The 16,324-nt window shown below is 51.3% G+C and overlaps 9 protein-coding genes across 9 annotated transcripts; 5 read left to right on the top strand and 4 right to left on the bottom strand.

The window, feature by feature from the left end:
* Nucleotides 1-452: 452 nt before the first annotated feature.
* On the top strand, nucleotides 453-1,968 carry N7498_006538 (uncharacterized protein; the record flags this gene model as incomplete). The annotated part of the gene is made up of 8 exons (XM_058453600.1): nucleotides 453-550; nucleotides 615-662; nucleotides 732-861; nucleotides 914-957; nucleotides 1,011-1,110; nucleotides 1,161-1,517; nucleotides 1,572-1,650; nucleotides 1,700-1,968. The coding sequence occupies 8 exons, from the start codon at nucleotides 453-455 to the stop codon at nucleotides 1,966-1,968; spliced, it is 1,125 nt and encodes a 374-aa protein (XP_058307791.1).
* An 895-nt stretch (nucleotides 1,969-2,863) lies between these two features.
* Nucleotides 2,864-4,160, top strand: N7498_006537 (2,3-butanediol dehydrogenase; the record flags this gene model as incomplete). The annotated part of the gene is made up of 5 exons (XM_058453599.1): nucleotides 2,864-2,947; nucleotides 3,015-3,048; nucleotides 3,108-3,356; nucleotides 3,409-3,975; nucleotides 4,030-4,160. 5 exons carry the CDS (start codon nucleotides 2,864-2,866, stop codon nucleotides 4,158-4,160), a joined length of 1,065 nt encoding a protein of 354 aa, XP_058307790.1.
* A 256-nt stretch (nucleotides 4,161-4,416) lies between these two features.
* N7498_006536 (MARVEL domain-containing protein) lies at nucleotides 4,417-5,053 on the bottom strand (the record flags this gene model as incomplete). The annotated part of the gene is made up of 3 exons (XM_058453598.1): nucleotides 4,417-4,588; nucleotides 4,641-4,926; nucleotides 4,978-5,053. 3 exons carry the CDS (start codon nucleotides 5,051-5,053, stop codon nucleotides 4,417-4,419), a joined length of 534 nt encoding a protein of 177 aa, XP_058307789.1.
* Nucleotides 5,054-6,164: 1,111 nt separating this feature from the next.
* On the bottom strand, nucleotides 6,165-6,860 carry rcf1 (respiratory supercomplex assembly factor RCF1; the record flags this gene model as incomplete). Its single annotated transcript, XM_058453597.1, has 3 exons — nucleotides 6,165-6,580; nucleotides 6,651-6,721; nucleotides 6,820-6,860. 3 exons carry the CDS (start codon nucleotides 6,858-6,860, stop codon nucleotides 6,165-6,167), a joined length of 528 nt encoding a protein of 175 aa, XP_058307788.1.
* A 912-nt stretch (nucleotides 6,861-7,772) lies between these two features.
* Nucleotides 7,773-9,548, top strand: N7498_006534 (threonine dehydratase, biosynthetic; the record flags this gene model as incomplete). The annotated part of the gene is made up of 2 exons (XM_058453596.1): nucleotides 7,773-7,970; nucleotides 8,031-9,548. The coding sequence occupies 2 exons, from the start codon at nucleotides 7,773-7,775 to the stop codon at nucleotides 9,546-9,548; spliced, it is 1,716 nt and encodes a 571-aa protein (XP_058307787.1).
* A 440-nt stretch (nucleotides 9,549-9,988) lies between these two features.
* Nucleotides 9,989-10,482, top strand: N7498_006533 (50S ribosomal protein L36; the record flags this gene model as incomplete). The annotated part of the gene is made up of 3 exons (XM_058453595.1): nucleotides 9,989-10,249; nucleotides 10,333-10,367; nucleotides 10,443-10,482. 3 exons carry the CDS (start codon nucleotides 9,989-9,991, stop codon nucleotides 10,480-10,482), a joined length of 336 nt encoding a protein of 111 aa, XP_058307786.1.
* A 449-nt stretch (nucleotides 10,483-10,931) lies between these two features.
* N7498_006532 (elongation factor G) lies at nucleotides 10,932-13,381 on the top strand (the record flags this gene model as incomplete). Its single annotated transcript, XM_058453594.1, has 2 exons — nucleotides 10,932-11,134; nucleotides 11,188-13,381. The coding sequence occupies 2 exons, from the start codon at nucleotides 10,932-10,934 to the stop codon at nucleotides 13,379-13,381; spliced, it is 2,397 nt and encodes a 798-aa protein (XP_058307785.1).
* A 566-nt stretch (nucleotides 13,382-13,947) lies between these two features.
* Nucleotides 13,948-15,286, bottom strand: N7498_006531 (uncharacterized protein; the record flags this gene model as incomplete). Its single annotated transcript, XM_058453593.1, has 5 exons — nucleotides 13,948-14,234; nucleotides 14,342-14,459; nucleotides 14,511-14,710; nucleotides 14,768-15,168; nucleotides 15,219-15,286. The coding sequence occupies 5 exons, from the start codon at nucleotides 15,284-15,286 to the stop codon at nucleotides 13,948-13,950; spliced, it is 1,074 nt and encodes a 357-aa protein (XP_058307784.1).
* A 521-nt stretch (nucleotides 15,287-15,807) lies between these two features.
* Nucleotides 15,808-16,107, bottom strand: N7498_006530 (uncharacterized protein; the record flags this gene model as incomplete). The annotated part of the gene is made up of 1 exon (XM_058453592.1): nucleotides 15,808-16,107. One exon carries the CDS (start codon nucleotides 16,105-16,107, stop codon nucleotides 15,808-15,810), a length of 300 nt encoding a protein of 99 aa, XP_058307783.1.
* Between the last annotated feature and the right edge of the window lie 217 nt (nucleotides 16,108-16,324).

Here is a 16,324-nt window from a genome sequence, read left to right as displayed (position 1 = left end):
CCAGTCATGAAGCTTGGAGGAATTATCCCCGACCATGCAATCGGGTCCGACGGAGTGTGTGGGGCTCCAGCGCAGATTGGTCGGAACGAAATCGCAACGAATGGTGGCGACGGACGCGGAAGATCGGTGGGCCTGTTCGTTATCGGACTCGGTTCAACTGGTTCCACTGGAGCTTGAATTGTTACTTCTGCACGTTGGGAATGGCACTTCCCGATGGCTTTTGTACTCCCAGCCACTGATGTCACGGAGCGGCATTGCCACCGAATTCACTCGAAATAGTGACATTGATCTTCGCTTTTATTATATTATATGAGGATCCCTTTTCCGCCGTTCCATCCTACACTGATCCTCGGTATACTGAATGTGGCTGCCACTTTCAGGGACTACTTGTTGCCCAGTTCCGGTCTCACTTCCAGACTTCATCTTGCTACTTACAGTAACCGGCATTGACTATGTCTGAATTATCAAGTCAATCATCCACTCCGGGGCGGGCCATGGCCCAATTCACCCACAACACCATCATGGGGGTGAATTTTGAAACCACGTCAAGGTTCATACGGAAACCCCTCGACTGAGGCCTTATAGAATATTTTCTGACATGCGTAAATCTGTAGATACAGCCAGCTGGAACCCATCGGGGTCGGTGTATCAGGTCTGGTCTGGTAGGATATTCCTGCGCCCTCCACCTTGGAATTGAGGCAAAGGCTGATAAGTCCCTTCCGTTCCTTTAGTTCGGCCAACGACCAAATTTCGAACCGGACTGTGGCCGTGAAGAAGCTCGCGGAGCCTTTCCAGTCCGCCGTGGTCGCCCAGCACATGTTTCGTGAGATCAAATTATTGAAACAGCTGAAACATGAAAACGTTCGTTAATCAGCTTCTTCACTGAAAACTCGAAGCTAAACAATCAATTCAGCTCATTCAACTCTACGACATCTTTATCTCTCCCTCCGAAGACATGTATGTTTACTTCTTGAGAGTTTCCTACCCGGAGTCGCTAACCAAAGGACTAGTTATCTCGTCACCGAATTGATGGCTACCGATCTTCATACTCTTCTGAAGACCAGGAAAGTCGACAACCAGTTCACCCAATACTTCCTATACCAAATGATGGTACGCTTATCACCACACCTTTCCAGAGCCACCACTTACTCTGCATCTAGCGCGGTCTGAAATACGTCCACTCAGCCGGTGTCATCCACCGCGATCTCAAACCGAGCAACATCCTAGTCAACGAGAACTGCGATCTGAAGATCTGCGACTTTGGGCTTGCCCGTGTCCAAGAGAGCCAAATGACGGGCTATGTCTCCACACGATACTACCGAGCACCCGAGATCATGCTCACCTGGCGACGATACAACGAGAAGGTCGATATCTGGAGCGTAGGCTGCATCTTTGCCGAGATGATACTGGGACGTCCTCTTTTCCCGGGCAAGAACCACATCGATCAGTTCTGCGTGATTACCCAATTACTGGGAAGCCCGCCCCCCAGTGTGATGGACAATGTGACCAGTCCAAATGTTTGTTTGATCATCACCTTAAACCTACATTTATCTGACTGATCGTGTTTACAGACTTTGGAATTCATCCGCTCGCTTCCTAAGCGCCCTCGAAAGCCCCTCTCGAAGCTCATCCCGGGCACCAACGCAAAGGGTTAGTATCATCTTCCAACGCATATTTTGCAGCAGCTCACATTTCACAGCTATTGCCCTACTGGAGAAACTCCTTCAAATCGACCCCGACCAACGCTGTTCCGCAGCCGAGGGTTTAGAATCGCAGTATCTCGCCCCATACCACGACCCCGATGACGAGCCCGACTCCGAAGAAAAGTTTGACTGGTCATTCAGCGAAGCAAACCTACCAGCCGATGTCTGGAAGACCATCATGTACGCCGAAGTCCTCAATTATCACGAATCAGCCGGTGGCTCGACACAACTCTCACCGCAAATGGGCGGAATGGATTTAAGTTAATTGACCCCCCGTGAGTTTTTACGAGATTTTCGTCTTTTGTCTTATTCGGTATTTCCTTGTTCCTTGTTCCTTGTTCCATTAGCAGAGGCATGTTGCTTGGGTTAGAATATTTTGGGCTGATACCTTGGGTTGATACCTGGCGCTTGCGGTTTGTGTGGATTCTTGAGGTGTTCTTTTAAGCTCAAAAGGGGGGGTGGATGGCTCATGGAATGTAATGAATATTATGACACGATCTAAGAACTGAAAGTACTATAAAATGAGGCTATTTTTAAGTCATTGGTGTTGGTCAATGACCCCGTTCCTGTATTCGGTGCTCGCCAAGGATCAACCTTGTTACATCCGAATGACAATCCTTTCCCCGTATGTTGCCGTTCCCCACACCCCGCCCGCCTACGTCCGATAGACTGAAGCCTTCTCCGAATGTTTGTATTGGCGTCATGGGCCCTGTGAAGCTAGTTTGGTAACCCCTCGTGGAACTGATCAACCGAATCAAGGTCCGGAACTTTTGTTTAATTAAATCGAGACAAGTGTGGGGATCATTGGCCCGTCGGGCTTTTGGGAGGTGTATGCGAACTCGGATCTAGAGATTAGGCCGGAATGATCTGCCATCGACGTCATAGTCGCATGGATCATGATTGTGCCTGAAACGCGGGGTACTATTGGGCCATTGGAGGCATGGGTCTTTGGGGGCTGTGGCTATCAGCAAATGGACTTGGCACTGGCGTTGACGTCTACGTTGACGTTGACGTGAAAGGCTCATGCACTGTCTTGCCACCGTAGAGGAGTGCTCAGTATATAACTATCGAAAGGAACGGCGTTGAAGAGCCGCATAAACATTCGCAGAGGACATGTACCTTCAAACACAGATATTACTCTCCACCACTTCATAGCAAAAATGACAGCCGTTCGATTTCACGGGCGTGGAGATATCCGCCTGGACCAACTCCAAGAGCCTCAATGTGGAAAGGGCGAAGTAAAAGTACCATGAACAGATCAATATGTTATTGCTAAGCATAGTACGGGACTGACACCTGTGGTATTGACAGATGAAGCCCGCTTTTGTCGGAATCTGCGGGACCGGTAAGAAAATACCTATCGATCTGAATATTTGCACCATGTATAACTCGAGACGATAATAGATCTGCACGAGTACACATCTGGGCCGGTTCTGGTTCCCGAAACCAAGCATCCTATCACTGGGGAGAAGACGCCAATTACTATGGGTCACGAATTCAGCGGCATAATAGAGGAAGTCGGCGAAGACGTGAAAGGTCTTTCTCGCGGCCAACGTGCTGTTGTTCGGCCGACAATTTACGATGAGAAATGCACAGCCTGCAAGCAAGGCTGTAGGCACTGCTGCAAAAATATTGGATTCATCGGTTTAAGCGGTATTTACTTTCTGACTAGCCCTTCATATACAGCTCACTGACAGCACACCAGGTTATGGCGGTGGGATGGCTCACCACATAGTCGCACCCGCTGAGCATTTCTACCCGCTTCCAGATAATGTCTCCCTGGAGATGGCTGCACTAATCGAGCCACTCGCAGTGGCCTGGCACGCGGTGAACATTTCCCCGTTCAAACCTACCGATAGTGCCATGGTCTTGGGAGGTGGTCCGATTGGGATCGGAGTGATTCAAGTCCTCAAGCTGCAGGGGGCGAAGAATATCGTTGTCGTGGAGCCGATGGAGAATCGCCAGAAGCTTGCTCTGGACTATGGCGCTACTCATATCTTCGACCCCCGAGAAGTTGATATTCCCGAAGAAGCACTCAATGTAACGGAGAAAAAGGGGATAGATGTCATTTTCGATACTGCGGGTGTTGAAATCGCACTCAATGGCGTCATCCCGGCATGTCGAGTCCATGGAACCATTGTCAACATAGCTGTTTGGGAGAACAGGCCGGCTCTCAAGGTGAATGACCTGACATACAAGGAGGTCAACTACATGGGTGCTGCTTTGTATGATGAAAGGTCATTCAAGCATGTGATTGAAGCATTGAGCTATGGTATGTTGGTTTTTGTCCTAGTAAAAGCTCCCGCATATACTAATATAGCTGTAGGTCAGCTCAAGCCAGATAAAATGATCACAGCCAAAATAAGATTAGGCGAGGCCGTGGAGAAGGGCTTCCAAGAACTACTTGATCATCGGGATCAACACTGCAAGATCCTGATTGATGCCCAGACGTCATAGACGGAGGAGTTCGTGCGGGGTAGTTGTTTATTTAATCATTAGGAGAATGAGATTATCGTATTATAAGCTGTTGCAACATGGGACTTCATCACGCGAATGTACAAGTCATAAAAAAAACCCGTGCAAGATCATCAACCGGTTCACCGTAGATTCACCCATGTAATCATGTAGTCGTTTCAATCCAAGCGCCCCGAGGTATTATGGCATTAAGTTGCTTTTCAAAAACAATTACGCGCGGAGGAAAAATTGTAGTCTCTTAGACATGCTCGGGGCCGTTCACCTCGGAGACCTCGGGTTGGGTCTCGCTTTGGACTTCGCTTGCGGCCTCGCTCTGAGCCGTGCTGCGGCGGGCATGGCGGTCACGAGTGTTGCGCTTGGAGTTGACGATATCCATGATGGCGAAGATGTTGGTGAAAACGAACAGGGCCCTTCGATCAAATTAGTAATGAGTCATTCATTCTTTGTATTGCAGAAACTTACCACTCAACGGCAGCCACAACGGTGGCCGCCTGGAGACCGTGGCAGCTGGGATACGTGCACGCACTGGGGCTGGGGATCTGAGCTGCCAGGGAAATCCAACCAGCGAGCCACAGGCACGACGTGATGACTTCGATTCCGGGGATGACATATTCGTGCGAGATGCGAGGCAGCCACAGAGGCGCGAGTCCAAGGTAGGGAACCGCGACGACAGCTGTCCAGCAGCCATTGAACAGGTTGAAATAGATGGTGCTGGAAAAGGACCACTGGTCGTACAGAGTGCCGATGACTAGCGACTGTTAGTGGTAATCGCGACAGGGGTTTGAAGTTTGCGACGTACCAAATGCAGTCAGGCCGATAATGGCCAAGGCGAACACGGCCTGGACAATCCGAAGAGGGTAGACCCAAGACAACATGATGGGCAAATGTGAATATGAATATGAATATACAAAGTCCTGGACTGTTCTTTCTCTGCTGGGAATGTTGGAAGACAGAAACTGGCGTCTTTAGTCCCTATATAGGCGCATGTGACAGAGGAAAGCTGATCCACTCTAGGCGAACGGGGTGTCCGCCGTGCTATATAAACTAGCAGAAAAAGAAATTTAGAAAGTATTAGGCCTCGGCCCTGAGTGAAAGACGTCATACCATGTTTCCTAGGAACGGTCGGTGTCGGAGAGACCCTGGGGGCGGCGCCGACTATCACGGAAACAACCCGGACAAACGAGTGGATCACGGAATCCTGACAGGGATTTCAAAGTCTATTGGACGTACAAAAAAGAAGCTCTGGTGGATAAAACTATTTAACGCTGTAGTGGTTGCGTAATACTGGTGGGAACCATCGCCGGACTTGGGTTCTGTCTTCCCCAGGTTTTACCCCTGACCCTTGAATTCTTTCAACTGGCCTCATACCGGGAGACGCGAAAAAGACCCGCTGCATTAGCTCCTAGATCACCTAAACTCATTTTTGAGGGGTTGTACCTTTGCGCAGGGCACGCGGGAAAAGTTTGTTCGGGTTCAGATGCCGAGTGTCGATCTCACATGAATCCCCTGAGGCCGAGGCAGAGGCTCCGAAAAGGTTACCAGAAACGTCGATCCCGCATCGGCCTCTCCGTAGGGCCCTGCCAACACGGGATTTTTCGTGATGTCTGCATATTTTCAATACTAGCAGCTTAGTTTTTTTTTTGCAAGGCAAAAAATCCTGATATGTATACCAGCCTGGGTACTTTCCGACCACTTACGCCAGTCCGAGCTTTTTTCCCCCGGGTGTAATGATCAGCAGGATCAACACGGGAAAACGTGTGGCAGACTTTAGGAGAAACCTAGAAATCATGTCGCTACCATAGTCCGGGTAGAGTATGGATTCAATTTGACTCATCTTCCAGATGTCCACTAGTATAGCCAAAAGCAAGAACATGACGAAAATGAAGTCAAGTATGCATGATGGAGACTTGGCAACTATATACAGGTACTACAATCATCTTATTTTACACGTGTCAGCGCTCCAGTCTCAGCAGGCCACCAGGCAACCTAGTTCCGGCCCATGAGAGCTTTGACGGCATCAAGAACCCCAATCGACTTCTCATCCGCAGGCTCAATCGCAGACCGGGCCGCATCGGGCTCCGATGGCCTGTTACCGGCCTCCTTCGCGGCCGCCTCGATAGAAGCATGGCGCTCTCGCCACTCGCGGTCTTCCTTGTCACGGATCTCCAGCTCGCGCAGCCACGCGTCGCGCTTCTCCTGTGATTTCCGCTCTTCCACTGCCTTCTCGAACTCCCGGCGCTGCTGTCGCTCCGTCTTGAAGTACATGCCGCCTACGACGAGGGACACTAGTGTGAATGCTTGTGCGTAGATACGAGCTCGGAACATGCGGTTCATTTCATTCGAATCGCCGGCTTTCATTGATCGGTAGGCGCGGTAGAGGGCGTAGCATGTTGCGGCACATCCTGTGGCGAGGTTTGGTTAGTAGGTTGGGTGTGAAGATGGAAGTCTAGATGCTCAGATTGATCGACATACCCAGCGGGATCAACGGCTCCTCCTTGAGACGTCTGGTAAATTTCTGGAGGCCGCTTTCCTCGCGAAACACCCTGGGTTGGAGGTAGTTAGTGGACGGTCCTCTTCGATTGTTCCTCCGAGCGCTGTTGACGCGTCGTTCGGCGGAACATCGGGGCATCATCAGACATACGGGTTGTCATCCATGGATGACGGGAGAGGCTCGCGACTCATTTTAATGTAGAGGTGTATAGGTCAGGCCTGGACTGGCGGTGGTTGCGTGCGGACCGGTCGCGCTCGGCGGATTCGGGAAGGCTCGTATGATAGTCTTTGAATCTAGCCACAACAAGATCACAATATTCACGTTATCAAGGATGGGTCGTTTTCAGATCGATTGGAGATGAGTGACGGTGGTTATCGGTGGCACGCGAGAGTTGCTAGGACTAACATGACGTCGAGAGCTGCCAAGGGAGATTTTCTCCGGCGGGTGCACCTTACACCGTGACCGCGTGGGGTTTGGCCAGAGCTCGACTCTTACACCACAACGTCCTGGAAAGTTAGATTTATACAAAAAATCTCCATAATTGATCCGTTCTTGAGTTAAATAAAGTGCACCTTAATTTACTCCCGTGCAAGTGCAGTGGAACTATATAGCTGAGCGTCTGCATACACCACAAGTTGTCAAATCAACCATTTTCGATATCTTAAGCTAATGAAGGCCTACTGAAAATCACTTGGCCATACTAGCCTATGAATTGATTTATTTTGTGTCCAAAAACCCTTCTGTCAGGTCGGCTCCATAGCAAATGGAAAGCACGCCATTTGCAAGTGGGCCACTTACATCCGCCCGCTTATCAGCCACACCTCCGTGGTTTATGGCCCAGATGGCATTCCGGACAGCCATGACCCTCTGAAAGGTACTATATCGTAGAACTAAAGCAGTTGAATAGTTACATCTACCCTACTATCGATTTATACCCCTTTTTAGCCATTAGGGCTCATGTTCAGGGTTGATGACATAAGGCGCCGCTCCGATTACGGCCCCGCCTCCGCAAGAAAAAAGAGTCATTGCAAGGAGGTCAAGAATTTCTCGTCGGCTTTCAAATATTTCCTCCGAGTCGAGTAGACAATTCTTCCAGAGTCATCATGTCTGATGAACCCGCCACCAATGGTACCGCCAGTGGCACTGTGACACCCGTCTTTCCCAAGATGAGTGGGCTGGCGTTGACCGAATATGCCTCCACTCCAACGCCTCCCGGCGAGCGCAACGGACAGCATGGCCCCGGAGTGCCTCCAGACTGGGGCATTCCAGAGGCCTTTTTACTTCCCAATGGATATCCTGATGTGAGATCAGCTCCGTCGTACAGATCGGCCCGATACTAACATGCGGTCATGGATATCTAGTATCTGCGATTGATCCTGACTTCCCGCGTTTATGATGTTATCGAGGAGACTCCCCTCCACCATGCCGTGAACTTGAGTAACCGTCTGGAGAGCCGAGTCTTGCTCAAGCGGGAGGACCTTCTGCCGGTCTTCAGCTTCAAGCTCCGTGGCGCATACAACAAGATGGCTCACCTGAACGCGGAACAGCGGTGGAAGGGTGTCATTGCTTGCTCTGCGGGCAACCATGCGCAGGGTGTCGCTTTCTCTGCTCGCAAGCTGAGAATCCCTGCCACCATTGTTATGCCCTCGGGCACCCCCGCCATCAAGCATTTGAACGTCGCTCGTCTGGGAGGAAGCGTGGTCCTCCATGGAAACGATTTCGATGCTGCCAAGGAGGAGGCACACCGGTTGGAGAAGCAGCACGGTCTCACAAACATCCCGCCATTCGATGATCCGTACGTTATTGCTGGCCAGGGTACGATCGGCGTGGAGCTGTTGCGCCAGGCCAACTTGGACAAGCTGGAGGCCGTCTTCTGCGGTGTGGGTGGCGGTGGTCTGATTGCCGGCATTGGTGTGTACCTCAAGCGCATTGCTCCGCAAGTCAAGGTCATTGGGGTTGAGGCCTACGAGGCCAATGCCATGGCTAAGTCGCTGGATGAGGGCGCTCGTGTTTTTTTGAAAGAAGTGGGTCTCTTTGCTGACGGCGCTGCCGTCAAGTCCGTCGGCGAGGAACCTTACCGCGTGGCCCGTGACGTGATCGACGATATCATCCAGGTTTCCACCGACGAGATCTGCGCAGCCATCAAGGATGCATTTGAGGATACCCGCTCCGTTGTCGAGCCTGCTGGCGCTCTTGGTCTCGCCGGTCTGAAGAAATACATTGCCAAGAACCCGAGCCCCGACACCAACCGTGAGCTGGTTGCCATCACCTCTGGCGCCAACATGGACTTTGATCGCCTCCGCTTTGTGGCCGAGCGTGCCGCCCTTGGTGAGAAGAAGGAGGCTCTATTGAGCGTTAGGATTCCCGAGAAGCCTGGTGCTTTCGCCAAGCTTGTTGAGGTTATCTTGCCTCATGCCGTCACAGCCTTCAGCTACCGGTACGCTCAGGAAGACTCTGCCGATGTCCTAATGGGTATTCAGCTGTCTGCCATCACCGGCCGTGAAGACCTGGCCAAGATGACGGAAGAGTTGGAGAAGGATGGCATGGCTACCCGGGACCTGAGCGACGATGAGCTGGCCAAGCGTCACCTTCGCTTCCTTGTCGGTGGCCGCTGCGACGTGTCGGATGAGAGGCTCTTTATGTTCGAGTTCCCCGAGCGGCCAGGCGCTCTGGCCAAGTTCCTGACCACTCTTCGCCCCAACCAGAACATCTCTTTGTTCCACTACCGCAACTACGGTGGTGATGTGGGCAAGGTTCTTGCTGGCATCCAGTGTCCTCCCTCGGAGAAGGACGATCTCGAGTCGTTCCTTCACGACCTGGGCTACCCCTTCAGCGAGCATACGGATTCGCCCACCTATAAGACCTTCCTCCGCTCTTAAGTGGACATAGGGAGAAATGGCTGATGATATGTTATTTCTGTTTAGCGGTTTAAAAGTACAACCCCCATCCGTGCTTTCACTCCCTTTTGGCGTTTGGTCTCGAATATAGACTCTAGGAGTTCCTTTCTTTTGTATGATGGCTTTTCCTGTGAAAAATTCTCCCGATATTAAATATCACTACAATTCACACTTAATCCCTGCTCTAATTTCCCATTTTAATGGTTTGTTTTCAAATTGAAAGTAGACGATGCACTCCAGAGCGGCCTCGGATGCTCGGCAAAACTGAAGTTCCGGGCAAATCTTCCGCGACAAACGAGAACCCGCGGAGCAACACATCTACGCCGGCCTTGCATCTCCAATTCCTTGTCCCCGGCCGACTTGAAACGCGAGGTAACCCGCCTCGACATTACCACCGACGGGTATTTGCTTCAAACGCGACCATGTTCTCGCTCCGCTCCGTGCTCGGAGCCCCCAAGGCCCTCCGCCAACTCCTCCCCTCCGTCTCTCGCCGGAGCCACCCCGGAGCTGCTTCGCTTCGTCCTTTCTCGCATATGATCCAGAATAGCCTTATGAGGCTGCGCACTTCTCAGACGCAGGGCAGCAATGCTGTTGCTAGCACCATTGGCTCTGCCCGACAGATTGAGCAGGTCCGGGGAATGAAGACTCGCTCTTCCGTCAAGAGGCTGTGTGATGGCTGCAAGGTATGATTTTAATACATTAGAATCCTTTCCTCATTGAAAAGAGCAGGGGTTTCGGTTATCTAGGTGCTGACTATTTGCTTTAGCCCGTCCGACGCAAGAACCGCGTTTACATTATCTGGTGAGTCCCATGCTTCCTCCGTCATCTTTGTATGCTTGGAATTGCAGTTCGACTGACTTTGATTTCTCCTTTCAGCTCGAAGAACCCGAAGCACAAGCAACGGCAAGGGAAATAGAGTGGATGATATCTGCAGACAGGCTGGGTGCGGTTTTCGTCTCGACTATTGAATTGTGGCATGTTCTTTGCATGCGTGTTTCCAGCCCAAAACACTCTTGGGAATAGCGGCGCTTGGGTTTTATCTTGTACATTAGTCTTGAACCGAGATAACGGTTTATGTTGAATTCAACTCAATGATCTCCAAACTTCTTCCACGCTTTGCAACTGTTGAGAAACGCATTCAATGCCAACATTGGGGGTACATCGGATCTGAAACAATATACACAAGCAAAATAACCCATAATCATCCAGTATAATCCAGTCAAATGCCGTTGTAATGCACCGGCCCTGAGAGGCCAACTATCACGTGACGCGTTCCTGGCTTCCCCGAACTTTTTTTTCCGCGAAAACACGCGCGCATTCGACCCGTCTTGACTCGATCAATTCTGGCGTGAACAGACCGGCGCTATGAGGTCTCCTTCTCTTGCACGGTTAAATTACCGTGCAGTGTCTGGCTTGACCAGAACCGCTCGTTTCCAGCCCCAAGGCTTCCTGGGTTCACGATGCGTCTCCACGGCCGCTTTGCGGTCTCCCGGTGTCGCGCCGGCTTATCAGTCTGTCCTGAAGCAATGGGAACAGCGTCGCAATGCTTCTGCTTCTGCATCCGCAGTGTAAGTGTCCACTTGAAATGCAGACTTGTATCTGTCTAACTTGTGTTCAATAGTCTTGAGGCCGCCGCCGCCAGCCCGGAGACCCTTTCGCAAGCCGCCATCATCGACAATCTCGACCCCGTCGAGGCTGCTCGCCTGGACAAGGTCCGCAACATCGGTATTGCCGCCCACATTGACAGTGGTAAGACCACCGTTACCGAGCGTGTTCTTTTCTACACTGGTCGCATCAAGGCTATCCACGATGTCCGTGGTCGTGATGGTGTTGGTGCCAAGATGGACTCCATGGATCTGGAGCGTGAGAAGGGTATTACCATCCAGTCTGCCGCCACCTTCTGTGACTGGGTCAAGAAGGACAAGGAGGGCGTTGACCAGAAGTACCACGTCAACCTGATTGACACACCTGGCCACATTGACTTCACCATCGAGGTCGAGAGAGCGCTGCGCGTTCTGGATGGTGCTGTTATGATTCTGTGTGCCGTGTCCGGTGTGCAGTCCCAGACCATCACCGTCGACCGTCAAATGCGTCGTTACAATGTTCCTCGCATTTCCTTCGTCAACAAGATGGATCGTATGGGTGCCAACCCCTTCAAGGCTATTGATCAGATTAACACCAAGCTTAAGATGCCCGCCGCAGCTGTCCAGGTCCCCATCGGCGCCGAGGATGAGTTTGAGGGTGTTGTCGACCTGATCCGCATGAAGGCTATCTACAACGTCGGCGAGAGTGGTGAAGAGCTTAAGGAGACTGATATCCCCGACAAGGTGAAGAAGGTTGCCGAGGAGCGGAGAGCCATGCTTATTGAGACTGTCGCCGATGTGGACGACCAGATGGCGGAAATGTTCCTGGATGAAGTTGAGCCCACCGAGGACCAGTTGAGAGCTGCGATCCGCCGTGCCACCATCGGCCTCAAGTTCACTCCCGTCTTCATGGGTTCTGCCCTGGCCAACAAGTCGGTTCAGCCTATGCTGGACGGTGTGGTCGACTTCCTCCCAAACCCCTCGGAGGTTGAGAACCTGGCGCTTGACCAGAAGCGCAACGAAGCTTCTGTGAAGCTTGTTCCCTACAACTCTCTCCCCTTCGTTGGCCTGGCCTTCAAACTCGAGGAGAGCAACTTCGGACAGTTGACCTACATCCGCGTGTACCAGGGTACCCTCCGCAAGGGTTCGAACGTGTTCAACGCCCGTAACAACAAGAAGGTCAAGGTCCCCCGTATTGTGCGTATGCACTCCAACGAGATGGAGGAAGTTACCGAGATCGGTGCCGGTGAAATTTGTGCCGTGTTCGGTGTTGAGTGCGCCTCCGGTGATACTTTCACTGACGGCCAGCTCGGCTACAGCATGTCGTCCATGTTCGTCCCCGAGCCTGTCATTTCGCTCTCCATCAAGCCCAAGCAGGCCAAGGATGCCGCCAACTTCTCCAAGGCCATGGCCCGCTTCCAGCGTGAGGATCCCACATTCCGTGTGACCTACGACAACGAGAGCGAGCAGACCATCATCTCTGGAATGGGTGAGTTGCACCTGGACATCTACGTTGAGCGCATGCGCCGCGAGTACCGTGTCGAGTGTGAGACCGGCCAGCCCCAGGTTGCCTATCGTGAGACCATTGGCGAGCACACCAAGTTCGACCACCTGCTCAAGAAGCAGACTGGTGGTGCTGGTGACTATGCCCGTGTCATGGGATACATGGAGCCTACCGGTGTCCTTGAGGAGAACAACTTCCAGCAGCAGATTGTCGGTGGCAGTATTTCCGAGAAGTACTTGTTCGCTTGCGAGAAGGGTTTCAACATCTCTTGCGAAAAAGGTCCTCTGATCGGCCACAAGATTCTCGGAACCCGCATGGTCATCAACGATGGTGCCACCCACATGACGGATTCTTCCGAAATGGCCTTCAAGAACGCCACCCAGCAGGCCTTCCGCAAGGCCTTCATGGAGAGCCAGCCGTCGGTGCTTGAGCCTCTGATGAAGACCGTGGTGACCGCCCCGAGTGAGTTCCAGGGTGATGTGATCGCCCTCCTGAACAAGCGCGGTGCTACCATCAACGACACCGAGACCGGCGTCGACGAGTTTACCATCTACGCTGACTGCAGTCTGAACGGCATGTTCGGCTTCAGCTCCAACCTCCGCGCTGCCACCCAGGGCAAGGGTGAATACACCATGGAATTCAGCCATTACGAGAAGGCTCCTCCGCACGTCCAGAAGGAGCTCATCGCCAAGTACCTCAAGGCCCAGGCCGAGCGCAACAAGAAATAAGCGGCCACAGATCCAGCACCGTCTGATCCTCCCACAAAGGCCAACCCTCTCTTCATCTGTACCATATCCACCATTCACCCTCATGTTTTCAATTTGGCCCCGGCGGTGCCTGGCGTTTCTCCCAAAGGAGAGCAGATATAACTCATCATAGAACACCAGATTTGTCCGTGCTGTGGACTCAAAATCATGTACTTTCTGCGTCATGGCGCTCGATCATCTTGTGTACTTTTTGGGAATGTATTTTAGAAGTCAAGATATTCCTTTCTACTCTCCTGTCTGAACAATGCCTGTAATGAATACGGATATCCCGCTTTCTCCTAGGTTTATTGTAACAGAGTCAAAGTACATCAGGACGAAGCACACATTCCAGCCACCGTGTTGGGATAGGGTTGTACCCGAATTGCAAATTGTGCCCGAGTTAGAGCTATAAGTGAATAAAACAGCTACATTTAATATTTTGATCGAAAGGAAGCCCAAGAGGTTGGCTTGAAGTATTCAATAAATGAATTAAGGCAAGCCCATATCGTTACGCTCGGCCTTATGCTATATAAAGGCCTTCTTCATGCTCAAAGTTTTGCTCGGAGATGTAGTCCCGATATTATGAACCGTGCTCCCACAAGGGCCAGTACTGCCACGATCAAGGCTGCCCCTGCCCACATCTGTGCAGCCAGGTAGCCGCCGCCTGTGCGCGCTATTAACGCCCCCGCTACAGATGGGCGGGTCAACGGTCCAAAGCTTATCATTGAAAGCGCCATGCCGACTCGAGTGCCAATCTTATCGAGGTCTTTTGTCAGCGAGGGGACTGTGCCAGCAAATAAGGCCATAGCTGCCGCTGATGCTAGTCCATAGAACACTGCAAAGATGTATAGTTCAGCCACGGTATGTACACTGGCCCAGCAGAACATCAGAACGCCACACAATGCCACCCAAGGAATTAGGCAATTGAGCGGGCCGATGTACCGATCGGCCAGATAGCCCAAGGGGCACGGATGGGAATTCCGAGGGCATTGGTGACAATAATCAAATTGACGCCGGCTTCTTGAGAGAGACCGAGCTTCTCGGTGGCGTAGACTTGAACCTAGAATGCAGTCAGCCCAATCAATCGTAGATCTCAGAGTTGGTAGCGTACATAGAAGAAGGCAAAATAAAGAGTCCAGTAGAGAAGAAATACTCCCAAGGTGAAGAGCATGTATGCAGGCTCTTTAAAAGCGCTCCATTCAACTAGTGGTCCTGACTTCCGCGGTGGCAGTCGAGGACGCAGAAGCGCCAGAATAATTATTACCATGAAGAGGACAACAAATCCCATGCATCGGACAGCCCATGGAAACCCTGCTCGTTCGTTTACCCGATTAGCTATAGCCGTTACGTTAAGGAAAGTCGACTCACCGATCTTGGGTGTTAAATATTGAATCATTGCCGGGAAAATCATGCCCCCTGTACTCGTTCCCGTGGCAGCGGCCGTAACAGCAAAGACCCGTCGGCGCACAAAGTACGTTGAGATTAATGTCACACTAGGAAGCCACATGAGACCCTGTCCAATGCCAATGCAGAGCCCTTGAGCCAGAAAGGTCTGCCAGTATTCCGTGGCCAGACTAGTCATGAAGGTCCCAAGAACCAGCAAAGCCGCACCCACCCCTACTACCAGGCTTGCCATTCCAGCATCTGTTGCACGACCGGACAAGGCCGAAATGAACAAAAGACAGAAAACTTGGAAGCCGCCGGTCCACGAAATGTCGGAGGGGCTTTCGGGAAGAGTAGATTCATAGTGGTTCTGAAACACCCCGAAACTGGCAGCGTAGCCCCAAGTTAGGGCTACGACGAAGTGGCCCCCGATTACCTGAGACCAGGCATGAAATCCGCTGTCGGGAGGCGGTGGTACAGCTGAGGTATCTCTGACATGTACATTTGTCGATTGGGTGTTGTTCTCTTTCTCGCGATTCATAGCTGTCCCAGGATATACCATCTTCTCCGCGGTAAATAAGATGAGAAAGCTAAGCAAGCTCAGAGGAGAACCACTGCCTATTGTAACTCGAACGGAGCGGAAGGGAAAACGTCAATGAATAGGAAGAAATAACAAGTCAGCGGCGAAGGGTTGTTTCAGCATAGGTGAGCAAAGAAACCGCGCGGGTTAATCATTCTGCGTGAATTCATGATCCCTGTATAGTTACATCACATCTGAACCTGATTTGTAATTATGGAAAGCGTCATTTAACTAACTAACTACAGTAGAATTCGAAAACAGATTACCCCTCGGACGTATAATATTTGTAATCCACCGCATGTGAGCATATCTAGTCCACTAAGATTTGCCTTTGTCCAGGGAATGATTTATCACTAGTTTTCGTATGACATTCCCTCTTCTTGTCGTAGCACGCCATACAGGCTCACATAGTCGCCCTGAACTCTTTTCCGCTCGACAACCTTGGCTAAATGCGAATCAGCTCCTCCCAGCGCAAACGCGCAAGGCTCATGGCATGTTTCGCATCCTTCCGGGCCAGATCTGCGAGAAACAACGACTTGCCCGAGAAAAAGATTTGAGCATTTTCATAGTCGTCAAGGTGAGGATTTTGAGTCACCTCATTGCGATTCCAATAGTTCACCGTTATGATACGTCGTGAATAGGACGTATAAACCCCCGGGAAAAAGAGCTGGTGCTCGTGAAGCGCGGCACTCCCTAGGCCACTCTTTTCGGGCAGAACATGCCCCTCCGCCACAGCTTCGACCATTTTAAGAGCGTCTTATTCCTATATATTCTTCAATCTAGCGGACAATGCCCTCAAGGACTAGTCGCTTGACCTAAAGTATATATTATTTATTCGTCTCGATGGCCATAATTAGTAAATCGAATAATTTAAAGTTTTTAAGACTTCTATAGGGGAGAATAGAGGAACTATTCTGAGATTGTAAGTTTTATTGGAGACTAATACTTCGATAATTAGATAA

This window comes from Penicillium cinerascens (assembly GCF_028974065.1).
Source record: "Penicillium cinerascens strain IBT 15544 chromosome Unknown contig_6_segment0_segment0, whole genome shotgun sequence".
Taxonomy (NCBI): domain Eukaryota; kingdom Fungi; phylum Ascomycota; class Eurotiomycetes; order Eurotiales; family Aspergillaceae; genus Penicillium; species Penicillium cinerascens.
This window is presented reverse-complemented; position numbering and strand designations above follow the sequence as displayed.